Source organism: Ahaetulla prasina, chromosome 1, assembly GCF_028640845.1.
Source record: "Ahaetulla prasina isolate Xishuangbanna chromosome 1, ASM2864084v1, whole genome shotgun sequence".
Lineage (NCBI taxonomy): Eukaryota > Metazoa > Chordata > Lepidosauria > Squamata > Colubridae > Ahaetulla > Ahaetulla prasina.
Genome location: NC_080539.1, coordinates 318,573,485 through 318,585,739, shown reverse-complemented (window position 1 = coordinate 318,585,739; position 12,255 = coordinate 318,573,485). Strand labels below are relative to the sequence as shown.

The window sequence follows — 12,255 nt, the reverse complement described above, 5'->3', positions numbered from 1 at the left end:
TGCAACAGTTATAAAACAATGAAAACAGCAAACAGAATAATAAATGCTGTCAAATCACAATTGTCAAAGTGGAATTCATCATCTCGAGACTACAATATGTTCTGAAGAAATGTGATCCCCAACCTGTCTGGCTCCATGGTCTGGTAGCAGCAGCGGTGGCAATGGTGAGTGGGAAGTGTTAGTTTCATGCACACAACCTAGCTCCCGCGCACGAGCAAATGAAGCTTCGCACGGTTGCCTATTACTTGCATGGCTTGGTTCCCAAAGGGCTGTGGATCAATACCGGTCCATGACCCGGGAGTTGGAAACCCTTGTTGTAGACCCAGCCCAATAGTACTGGACAAAAACCAAATAAACACTATTTGCATAGGCAAAGTTGTCTAAGAAAATCACATACTATTAAAAGGGCAATTTTCAATGTAATATAATGAAGGAACAGGGATACAGATAGTCCTTGACTTACAACCATTTGTTTAGTGGCCATTCAAAGTTACAGTGGCACTGAAAAAAGTGACTTACGACTGCTTTTCACACTTGCTACTGTTGCAGCATCCCCATGGTAACCTGATCAAAATTTAGGTGCTGGGCAGCTGACATTTATTTATGACAGTAGCAGTGTCTGGAGGTCATGTGATCACCATTTGTAAACTTCTCTGGCGGCATCCGACAAGCAAAGTCAACAGGGAAGCCAGATTCACTTAACAACTGCACAATTCACTTAGCAACTGTAATGATTCACTTAACAACTGTGTCCCAAAAAATCATAAAATGGGGGCAAAATACATTTAACTGCTTGGTTTAGCAGCAGAAATAAATTTTGGGCTCAATTGTGGTCCTTGAGGACTACCTGTTATGTACGGACGTATGGAGCACCCATTTGCATGCCCGCCGCTGATTGGCTAATCTAGCGGCAGGAAAATAAACCACTGTCAGTGGCTGGCAAGACTGCCAGAGCTCTTTATGAAGAGAGCTCCGGCAGCAAGCCAGCCTCTTGCTCCTGATTGCGGCTGGAAATAAAGTGCTGAAATGGACTATAGTGCCCGCCTCTTCTATTTGCGTCCCCTATCTAACACTGGCGATGAAGGATGGGATCTTGAAGAGGACAAGAAAGGGGACAAAGGGCACTGACCTTCACCTCATGGCATCCGTGGCCATCTTCTCAAAAGGAACAATCTTGTCCGACAAACAAAGATGACCAGCCAAATCTCTCCCGCACCAGCTCTCTACGACCCACAGACTGAGGAATGTCACATCTATATGGGATGATTCCGAATGTTCCTGGAAGCCAACAACTACCAAGACCTCCTACCGCGACACAAAAATTTACAAGATGGCTCAGACCCTTGCATCACCGGCAGACATTGAATCGATGACATGGTCCACACTGCAGAATATCCTAAAAGACCATTATGCCTCAACAGCAATGCCAATGGTGAGCCGAAAGGAATTTTACCATCGGCAGCAAAGAGAGGGTGAGACCATCAGCAATTTTGTGGCCAAACTGCGAGAAATTGCAACCAAGTGCAAATTCGTCAATAATGATGAAAGATAAACTCATCTTGGGGATGAAGGACCTGACCCTACTATGCTGATTAGGAGGGGAGTCACCTTCAAGGATGTGGTCGAGGAAGCCAGAGCCTCAGAAGCATCTGATAATTCTGCCGCCGACATCCGAAAGACCAGCGGAGTACATCGCACCTAATGGGAGCCCGATTGAGCCACTGAGGTCCCCAAGAACGACGAAGACTGGGAGGAGAAACAGGCAGTGAACCGAATTTACCCAGAAAGAAGAGTAAGCCAAAGAGACAATGATTTTAAACAACCCTGTTGCCTGAGGTGCATGGGTTTTCCTGCTAGACCAGCTTGCCAGTTTAAAGATGCCATATGCCGCTGGTGCCAGCAAAAGGGCCACATAGCCGAGACCTGTAGGGCCATCCAGCCTATGCCATACCAGCCAAGACCCCAGGCTGGTCCAGGGAGGCAAGGACATGCGAGATTGGGGCCCCAAAGAATCAAGCATAGGGAAGAACCATACCCAGAAACAAGAGGAATAAATCAAACAACGGTGGGTCACTCTGACCCATGTGATGCTGATAAATACCACGTCACCATCCCTATAGAGAGGACCCCTTGCAGCCTGGAATTATATATGGGGTCCTTCTTCACCATCGTGTCATGGCAGACACTGAAGAGCCTCATCCCGACTATGAAGAAAAAACAACTCAAACCACAAAGCATCACTTTAAATGATTTCCACGGAAATAACATCCCCGTGCTAGGAAGAGCATCAGTGAAAGTCAAGTTCAACAACTTCAGTGGACAGCTTTCCCTGACCGTCATCGACAACAGACTAACTCTACTGAGCCTGGAGTGGTTCAAACCCCTAGGATTAGGGGTCACCGACATCAACAAAATCAGTGGAGGTGAACTAGATCAACTACTGGTAAAGTTTGGGGATGTTTTTGATGGGAGCCTAGGCAAGTACACAGGAAAACCTATCGCTTTTAACCAATCAGGCTAAAACCCCGCAGGGTTCCGTTTGCTCTTTGTCCCCAAGGTAGATGAAAATTAGATAAGCTAATTGCCATGGGGATTCTGGAGCCATGCCACGCGGGAGACCCCAATAGCCACCCTGATTAAATCAGACGGGTTGGTGTGCATCTGTGCGGTCTATAATTCAGTTTTCAACTCCACATAGAATTACAGAATAAGAGTTGGAAGGGGCTTTGTAGGTCATCTAGTTCAACCCCCTGCTCAAGCAGGAGACCCTATACATTTTTGACAAGTGACTGTCCAATTCTCCTCTAGTGATGAAGCACCCACAACTTCTGATGGCAAGCTGTTCCATTGGTTGATTGTTCTGCCAGAAATTTTGTCATTTCTAGGTTGAATCACTTGATCACTTTCCATCCATTGTTCCTTGTCTTGCCTTCAGGTGCTTTGGAAAATAAATTGCTCTAGACTCTGAGCCTCTAATTTTCTGTTAAGATAGAAAAGAGAACGGAGGCTACATCAGCCAAGAGTCAGTCTTGAAAAGAAAAGCATGGGGCTTCTGCAGAGTGATTGACTTTAATGGGATGGATGAATTAGGATGAAAGATTAACATGGAAGGAGGAATTTCTGTTCTACCAGTCCTAAAAGATGATTGGCCTCTAAAAGTTCTACTGCTGCAAATCTACTTAGCAACTGATTAAAGAACACCCATTAATACGTAACTCCTGGAAAGCATAGCTATAAAACGGAATGTAGCCAAGAGTCACAGAAAGCAGTTAATTTGTGTAGCCTTTTCCACCACACAATTATGTAATTGGAGTTTTTGCATGGAAGTTACCTGCTTAGTGGTTAGAAGCAGCATGCAAAGGCTTGTTCATATTGATGCTCCAAATGATTTGCTTCTTGGAGCGACTACTTTTGTACAGCTGTTCATGAAAGTAGTAATCAAAATACAATCATTTGCAGTTATTAATGACAGAACTGGAATCTTATGGCTCTACACCAAGAGTAAAGTATCCCTCCTGTAGGTAAGTCAGTTTCCACTGAATTCATACTTATTTCTCTTTTTCTACAGGTGATGGAATTGGTCATATTGCTAAGAAAAAGAGTTCAGTAAACTGAACTATTATGATAGTTTATAGTAATAGCTATAACTATAACTATTACCACCATTGTATTACTTTTTCTGCAGGAGCAAGAGGCAAATTATATAAAAGTCAGTTTTATTTTAATTCCCACTGAAATAATGCTGTCAATAATATTGTTTTTAGCAAGATTGCCCTTAAATCTACAGCAAAGGACAAACTTCTTATAACCTATGAATCATAACAGCCAACTTCACACAATATGTTTAGTACTCACCCCAACCGTTAGGGTTCAGCTTTCAGGGAAACAGACATAGGAAAAGGAAGCTTACAAGCAAAAGCCCATATGGACATCAACCTAACCAGTCAAATCCAGCTCTGTGACATATAAGTCACCATTTTTATAAATTCAGATTAAAAACGAAAAGATATAAACATATTTATATGTAAACAATATTTCATTTACATCTTGTTTTAAATAACTTTCAATCATCCAAAATACAACTCTTTAGGGAAGCATGTTAAAACTGCTACGATATATACAGTACATATTGAATTGTATTTCTCTTATTAGTAACTGAGATAGAGACGGGGTCTCCAACCTTGGTCCCTTTAAGACTTGTGGACTTCAACTCCCAGAGCTTGAAGCTTTGCTGGCTGAGGGACTCTGGGAGTTGAAGTCCACAAGTCTTAAAGGGATCAAGGTTGGAGACCCCTGAGATAGAGTGTGGTTGTAATAAAAGATACAGCTAAAAGGACCCCTGTCTTGAGTATCTTTTATGTTGCTCTACCTCAGAGGTTTTAAACTGGGGGACCACAGGCCGGATAAGTCACGTGCAGGCTACGTCTTCCCCAGCTCCACGAAAGGGAAAAACATCACAAAATGTCACGTGACAGCAATGTGACACGGCGAGTTTGACACCCGTGCCATTCAGCTATGTTGGGTCTCATTTTTGATTAAACATTTACAAGGACAATGATTTAAGAACTTGGAAAAGGGAGCAAAAGGGACCACCTTTCCAAACTATTCAACAAGTAGCCCTTGTTTGAAGTGGTACAATACTCTGTCAAATGAACATTCTGCCCCAGCTCCAGCTACCTCTCATTAAAAAAATGCTTACCCGAAGCAATTTCAGATCGCACACAAGACCTTCACTCTGGAAACTTCAGAGAATGCTCTTGTGTGGCCTTGCAGGCTTTGAAAAATGTATGAAAGCACACCATTCTCACATGATTTTCGAAAGATTCAGAAGCCACATGAAAGCAGATCCCTCTTATGAAACTTCCAGAGATTCTGGAGGCCGTGTGAGAGTGAACACCGTTCTAGTGCGGCTTCTGCAGTCTCAGAAGACTGAGCAAGAATGGGGTATGCTGGTGTATCACAAAAAAAAATGACATGATGTGCCACAGGTTTACCATCACCAGACTAGACCAAAAATTAAAGTATCATTCTTCCCCAGAGAAGCAGTTACAATATTTGAATCTCTATGGCCATGATGGTGAACCTAAGGCATGTGTGCCACTGGAGCCTGGGGAGAGTGAAAAACGGGCCTTCCCATCCCACTGGAAGTCGGCAATGGGCTGTTTGCCCATTGTGGGAAGGCCATTTTTGCCCTCCAAGAGAGCCTGGGAGAGTGAAAACGGCCTTCCCATCCCACTGAAGTCGGCAATGGGCTGTTTGCCCATTGTGGAAGGCCATTTTGCCTCCAAGAGAGCCTGGGAGAGTGAAAAACGGGCCTTCCCATCCCACTGGAAGTCGGCAATGGGCTGTTTGCCCATTGTGGGAAGGCCATTTTTGCCCTTTCCAGGCTCCTAGAAAGCCTCTGGAGCCTGGGGAGAGTGAAAAACGGGCCTTCCCATCCCACTGGAAGTCGGCAATGGGCTGTTTGCCCATTGTGGGAAGGCCATTTTTGCCCTCCAAGAGAGCCTGGGGAGGGTGAAAAACAAGCCTAGCGGGCCGTTGCATGCCAAAAGTAGGGGGAGCACGGGGGAGGGGAGGGCGAGGAACATTGAATTATGGGTGTGGGCACAGGTGTGCACAACCCCCCCACATTTCCCCCTTTTTTGGCATGCGATGGCAAAAAGGTTAGCCATTGCTGCTCTATGGCCTGGGAAGTCGTATTTTATCAAGACTTTCTTAAAGCCAGGAGAGAAATCCATTCCACAGAACAACTTGCAACTGAAAAGGCATACTTCCAAGGTCTCTGCATATGGCTGCTCCTGAGAAAAGGGACTCAGAGTGAGTCTACCATGCTTGAGTTTATTGGGGACTTCTGTCTTTCTAGGTAACGGTAGAGCTGCCAGATATCCCTAAATATGAAACTTTTGAAAAATGACAAGATCTTGAACTGATTTTGTCCCTGCCAGTAGGCTTACTAAAAAAGGACAGGCACCTTAAGAAGGCAGGAACAAGGATTTGGGGGTTGCTTTATGGTTTCTGATTCATTCATCACACTCATTGCTTCCTTGGCCTGTTTTTCTTGCTCTCTGGCGAAGAAACCAACATACTGGTTCTAAAGATGATGAACTAGATGATGGAATCTTTCCCCCCACTGGTTAACTTACTAAAACAATTTGTCTTTCTACTGTAGTTTATTCTTTCATGTGAATGCTGGTCTGCAGAGTTCAGTGCCAGGCAAACCAGTTGTTCACCTTCCAGAGAAGTATGCTTGCATCTTTCAAATTTTGCCTTACATTGGGGAAAGGGAAACTGTTGTGCCTGCGGGCCCCAAACCTGGCCTCCTGGCAGAGAGTGACTCGGAGAGTGAGGGGGAAGAGCTGACAGGGCTTCCCTCTTCAGGACCTTCCTCTCTGGCTCCGCTCCAGGTTTCAGAGGCAGGCCAGGTGGAGGAGGAGGAGCTGACACAACCTCTTTCCCCCGACCCCTTCTTCTCCCCGGCAATGCCCCAAGAGCCAACTGAGGAGGATCAATCTTGGCTACATGCAAGGCAGCAACACCGAGGGAAACGTGCGCAACAAAGGAAAGTGAGGGGCCGGCCCAGGGAGTGCTGAGTTACGGAGTCACACCCCACAGGGTATAAAAGTGGGTGGAGCTGCCATTGGGCTTCGTGACGGACAAAAACTGACTTTTGGAAACTTTGGCTGCTTTATTGTGAGACTAAGGAATTGGCTTTTGGATTTCTGTTTATTTCTGAACTCTGGGTTGCTCCAGCAACGGACCGCAGTTGCACTGAAGAGATAGGAGGACTTGGCAGGCAATCGCAGGTTCCTTGCCAGAACTGATATCTGTAGTAGGAATAAATTGCTGGCAAATATAGTCAGCTCGTGTGTCTTTTGGGTTGTGGTTGAGGGGGACAGAACAGAAACTCTCTTTTTGGGAGGGAGACATCTACAAGTGGAACTCTCTGTGAATGCCTCAGGACGGTCTCTGCCCCAAGAAGCTGGCACCCTACTTTTCAATGGCAGACTGGGGGTGGGGAGAGGCGAACAGGTAGAGGCAGGCAAGCTATCTTGAGTTGGGATCACAGAACCTAGGATGTAATTCAGTAGGAAAAGGGCTTACTGCTGCTAGAGCAGGGATGTCCAAACTTGGCCCTTTGAAGAGTAGTGGATTTCAATTCCCAGAATTCCCCAACTAGCAATTTGCTCATATTTATAGCTCATGCTGGCTGTGGACTTCTGGGAGTTGGTCCACCATTTTTCAAGGGGCCAAGTTTGGACATCCCTGTGCTAGAGTGTTGGGGAAGAAGGCTGCAAAGTTTTAGTACAGATAGTCCTTGACTTACAACCACAATTCAGCCTAAAATTTCTGTTGCTAAGTGAGACAGCTGTTAAGTGAATTTTGCCCCATTTTACTACCTTTCTTGCCAAGTTGTTAAATGAATCACTACAGTTGTTAAGTTAGTTAACATGGTTAAGTGAATCTGGCTTTCCCATCAATATTGCTTGTCAGAAGGCAAAAGGTGATCACATGACTCGAGGACATTGCAATTGTCATAAATATTAATTGCCAAGTGTAATGTATCTTTAAACTTTTGGAGGGAATTTTGGGCGGGAACAAGCATGTTGCTGATTGGTTGAAGCCTCAGCCAGAACTGTATATAAAGAGGGGTTTTGCCGGATGTCTTTTGCTGGGTTCACTATAAACTAAAGAGCTGTTGTCACTCACTGGTCTCCTGCCTCTTTATTGCCCGAATCTAACACCAAGTGTCTAAATTTTGATCACATGACATGGGGAGGCTACAATGGCCATAAGTGTGAAAAATGGTCATCATTCACTTTTTTTAGTGCCATTGTAACTTCAAACAGTCATTAAATGAACTGTTGTAAGTAGAGAACTATCTGCATAATGTCTTTGTATCTCAGTTTTTCCTGGATATTGCAAGACAAAAAAAAAGAAACCCCCTTGCCCTTGATTAATTCATACTCTGGATCAAGACTGCCAAGAGGCAGATCCTGCCTTGCAACCCCAAATTACAGGCTAACATTGCTGCAGAAAAATGGCTGTGTAAGTGAAACAGTCCCTTTCACTTTGGAAAATCTGATAGCGATAGTGCCAGATGTATCTTGTTCCATGGAAAAAGTAATCTGTATCTATGAAAGGGCAACTGAAGGTGACTAAGGTATGAATGACCGTAATTCTCTGTGACACAATTTTCTCTGATTTTGGTACTCTCCTTTAATTGCAAAAGCCATCCAGCAGCAAACTGTCATTGGGATCAGCTAGTAGCCAATGTTTCTAGGCTAGTGGGTACAACTGGAATTTTGAAAATGTGTTTGTGCTGTTCCTAGGTTTGGTTTTTTTTTTCTTGACAGGCAGACAGATTTCTGAACCACTTTTTATAATCTAAGGGAGTGGTCAATGGATGCTCAAAAACATTCTTGCAAATACTTGCAAAGATGACTTGGAAGTCTGGCATTATGCATGCCACTAGCATCTATTTTTTTTAAAATAATTTTTAAAAAAAACCATAAACGGGTACCTGGGACAGGGAATTTGCTAAGCAGCAAAGTGAATTTCAGCAAAGTGAATTTCAGTAGTTCAGTGGGGTGAGAAGGTATTTGGTAACCTGTAGAAGTAAGTTATTTACAGCAGCCAAGCAGTTTCACAGGGTAAAGTAGAATTTGGGGAGTTGTGAGGACTTTCACCACCAATTTAGTGGAAACTTCCTTAACCTGCACCCTCATTTTTAAACCACCATTTCCAAAATCCCCCTCCAACAATCATGAGTGGTGGGAACTGCATATTGGCACAAATGGATGGGGGGGGGGCGCTAGATTACTTAAATTGTAGTGACAGAGTTCACTTATCTAGAGCAGGGTTCCCCAACCTTGACAACTTTAAGCCTGGTGGACTTCAACTCCCAAAATTCTGGGAGTTGAAGCCCTCCAGGCTTAAGGTTGCCAAGGTTGGAGACCCCTGCTCTAGAGTGATAGATAACAAGAGAGCAGAAGCGTTCATCCAAATCACCCCTTAAGTGGTACTTTCCCGGTTTCTCCGAGATTTCTGGGGCGGGGAAGGGAAAAAAAAAAGGAAAAAGCAATATAACGGGTCAGGACGGAAATGAGACACTTCATCGGGCAGCAGCCTGGCACTCTTGACCCGGGATTGTGGGAAAGCGCTCCATTCCGTCTCTCCTTCGTTTCAATACAGGGCGGAAGGTTCAGCCCCCGGGCTCGTGTTGGCACAATGCCCAGCAGTTCAGTATAAAGGTTATAGGCCGCGGGGGTGGGGGCGGGGGGGGCTTTGGAGCAAGGAAAAGCCGCGGGCGCATCTTGCCGAGAGTGCACTCGGCTCTGCCAAGGCTGCTGCTCCCTCCCAGTTCCTATTTCCGTGCTCGGGGGGGTGGGGGGACGGGACGGGGGACGCCTCGCTCGCGCGTTAAAGGAGGCGCTCCTGGCTCGCCGGTTTTGGAGCCACAGCGCCGCTAACTGCTGCTCCTCCTTCCTTCCTCCTCCTCCTCCCCCAGCGGCGCGGAGCGCTTTCGCGCGGCTTTGCCTCCTCTTTCCTTCCACGCGACCATGACGGCGAAACCCGGGCAATTCTGGCACGAGGCGTCGCAGCAAATCGTCGCCGGCGGCTCCGCAGGTAAAGCAGCCCACTTAACTCGGTCCGCGCGTCCGCGCGCCTCCCACGCTGTGGCCTGAAGCGTCTCGGCTTCTCCCGGGGCCGCGCAGTCTCGCTCCCACTCCGGCGGGTCTCCCTCTTTGCGGCGCTCCGCTACAAGGCCCGCCTCCTCAGAGCAAAGAGCGACCTTCCGGAGCTTCCCCGGGCCCGCCCTTCCCTTCGGAGCGCGCTTCGTTAGTACGCGGTAGCCGGGCTTGGTTGAGCGTAGAGCTCGGCCCTGTTGCTCTGTTCGGGAGAGCTGATCCGTGTTACGCCACAGTAAGCTCCGTGGAGGTAGATGGAGCTTTTCCCCCTGAACGTGGCTTCTTGAGCAAACTTTTAAAAAACTTTATACTATATACTTTTTAAAAAAAATGTATACTGCACGAATCAAAAAGAGGGTTGTGAAAATATTTACAGATCCCTCTCATCCTGGACATAAAATTATTTCAATTCCTACCCTCAAAACGACGCTGTAGAGCAGTGCACATCAGAACAACTAGACACAAGAAGAGTTTTTTCCCCGAATGCCATCACTCTGCTAAACAAATAATTCCCTCAACACTATCAAACTATTTATTAAATCTGCACTATTAATCTTCTCATCGTTCCCATCACCCATCTCCTTCCACTTATGACTGTAACTTTGCTGCTTGTTTCCTTACAATTTATACTGATATTGTTTCCTGATCACTTTTTTGTAGCCTATGACTATCGTTAAGTGTTGTATCATTAAGTGTTAAATTTGTACCCTATGACTATCATTAAGTGTTGTAAGTGTTGTACCTTGATAAAGGTATCTTTCCTTTTGTGTACATTGAGAACATATGCCCCAAGACAAATTCCTTGTGTGTCCAATCACACTTGGCCAATAAAAAATATATTCTATTCTAAAAAAACCTAGGGTTTGTTAATGTGATGCATTGCTGATGACTACTGCACTCAAAAAGAGTTAGTTGCTTCTGTAGGTAGTTGAAAAGCGAACTGATATTCACGATTTCCTTCCTTAAATCAGCAGGGGCTGGGATTTAGATACTATATGCTGATACTGTGAGATGTGAGAATTGAGGTTAAAGGAGAGTTTTTTTTAATAACTTTGTAATATAAATCAGGCCTGCATAATTTATAGAGGGAAAGGGCAACGTTGAAAAATTAAAAATAATTGCAGGCTACAAAGAAACACTTTTATGTGCCAGTCAGTAGTTTGGTGGTTAGTAGAGCCAATTGGCGATGACAGTGGCAGTGAGGCCTTGAGGTGCTGGGCTACATGTCTTTTGGGATGGTGGCAGTTAATTTATCAACTTTTTAAAAAATTACAGCAAGTCACACAAGGCTACTTGGTGGTTGTTTGTTGGTAGACCTGATATAGATGAATGCAACATCTCTAGTTTGCAGGCAAGGGCTGGAGCTGTTTAAGATTGAAAGATAATGGCTTATAATAACTATCTTGTCTCATCAGTCCTTTTCCAACTAAACCAACTTCCACATGCCTGCAGCAAACATAATGTATTATAGCCAGTCACAAAACTATTAGGTAACCAAGAGGATCTCTTTTGGGACATTCTTTCATGATACCATTAGACACAAGCAGATGAAGAATGCTGTGTTTGTGGCCAACTATTTGTTGATTGTCCCCACTGTATGGCTTGAAAATATTAAAAAGAGAAGATTTGAAGTAAGGATATTGTTGTATGTATATTGGTTTCTAGCTTGGACATTCTCCTTTTAATGTATGGCTGGCAACAGAGCCAGGACACTGCAAAGGGAATTGTTGGGTCAAGGAGTTTAGCCTGCTGACCCTCAGAGATATTTAGAGTCCTGTGGTGGATAATGACTACATAGAACTAGGAGAACTCAAGGAGATGCTGATCCAGTTCTACAGAGGAATTATTGAGTCTGCATCTGCACCTCTATAACTGTCTGGTTTGGTTCTACAACCCAACAAGACAGACTTCAGAGGATAATTAGAACTGCAGAAAAATAATTGCTACCAACCTGCCGTCCATTGAGGACCGGTATTCTGCACAAGTCAAAAAGAGGACTGTGAAAATATATACAGATCCCTCATGTCCTGGACCTAAATTGTTTTAATTCCTACCCTCAAAACGGCACTATAGAGCACTGCACACCAAGACAACTAGATTCAAGAACAGTTTTTTCCTGAATGCCATCACTCTGCTATACAAATAATTACCTCAACACTGTCAAACTATTCACATTAGGCTGCATTACTATTGCTATTGGTCTTCTCATCATTCCCGTCGCCCATTTCCTCCCACTTGTGACTGTAACTTTGTTGCTTGTATCTTGCGATTTATATTGATATTGATTGTTTCCTAGTATGATTTGATTGCTTATTATACCGTATGACTGTCACTGGGCATTGTGCCTTGTGATTCTTGACGAGTGTATCTTGTCTTTTTATGTACACTGAGAGCATATGCACCAAAGACAAATTCCTTGTGTGTCCAATCACACTTGGCCAATAAAGAATTCAATTCAATTCAATTCTGTTCAGTTCAGTTCTGTTCCAAACTACTTTTCAACAGTATATTAATATTGCAGTAAATATTTAGAATCAGATTCTTGATTCTTTTGAACATGGTTGAA

At 44.5% G+C, this 12,255-nt stretch overlaps 2 protein-coding genes across 7 annotated transcripts in view; one reads left to right on the top strand and one right to left on the bottom strand.

Annotated features, from left to right (window-relative positions):
* The window catches only part of MIPOL1 (mirror-image polydactyly 1), a 212,168-nt gene extending 200,114 nt beyond the window's left edge, over positions 1 to 12,054 (bottom strand). The window contains exon 1 of one of the 3 annotated variants that reach the window (XM_058162288.1): positions 9,647 to 12,054. The gene's annotated coding sequence lies outside the window, so the exon portion shown is untranslated. Of the gene's footprint in view, positions 1 to 8,521; positions 8,763 to 9,646 lie in introns of those variants that run through there. The other 2 variants (XM_058162286.1, XM_058162287.1) reach the window with 2 other exon arrangements.
* The window catches only part of SLC25A21 (solute carrier family 25 member 21), a 307,091-nt gene continuing 304,226 nt past the window's right edge, over positions 9,391 to 12,255 (top strand). Inside the window, exon 1 of one of the 4 annotated variants that reach the window (XM_058162293.1) lies at positions 9,391 to 9,627. In XM_058162293.1, coding sequence (XP_058018276.1) covers positions 9,561 to 9,627 — 67 coding nt within the window. In that variant the 5' untranslated portion in view covers positions 9,391 to 9,560. The remainder of the gene's footprint in view (positions 9,628 to 12,255) is intronic. The other 3 variants (XM_058162292.1, XM_058162290.1, XM_058162291.1) reach the window with 3 other exon arrangements.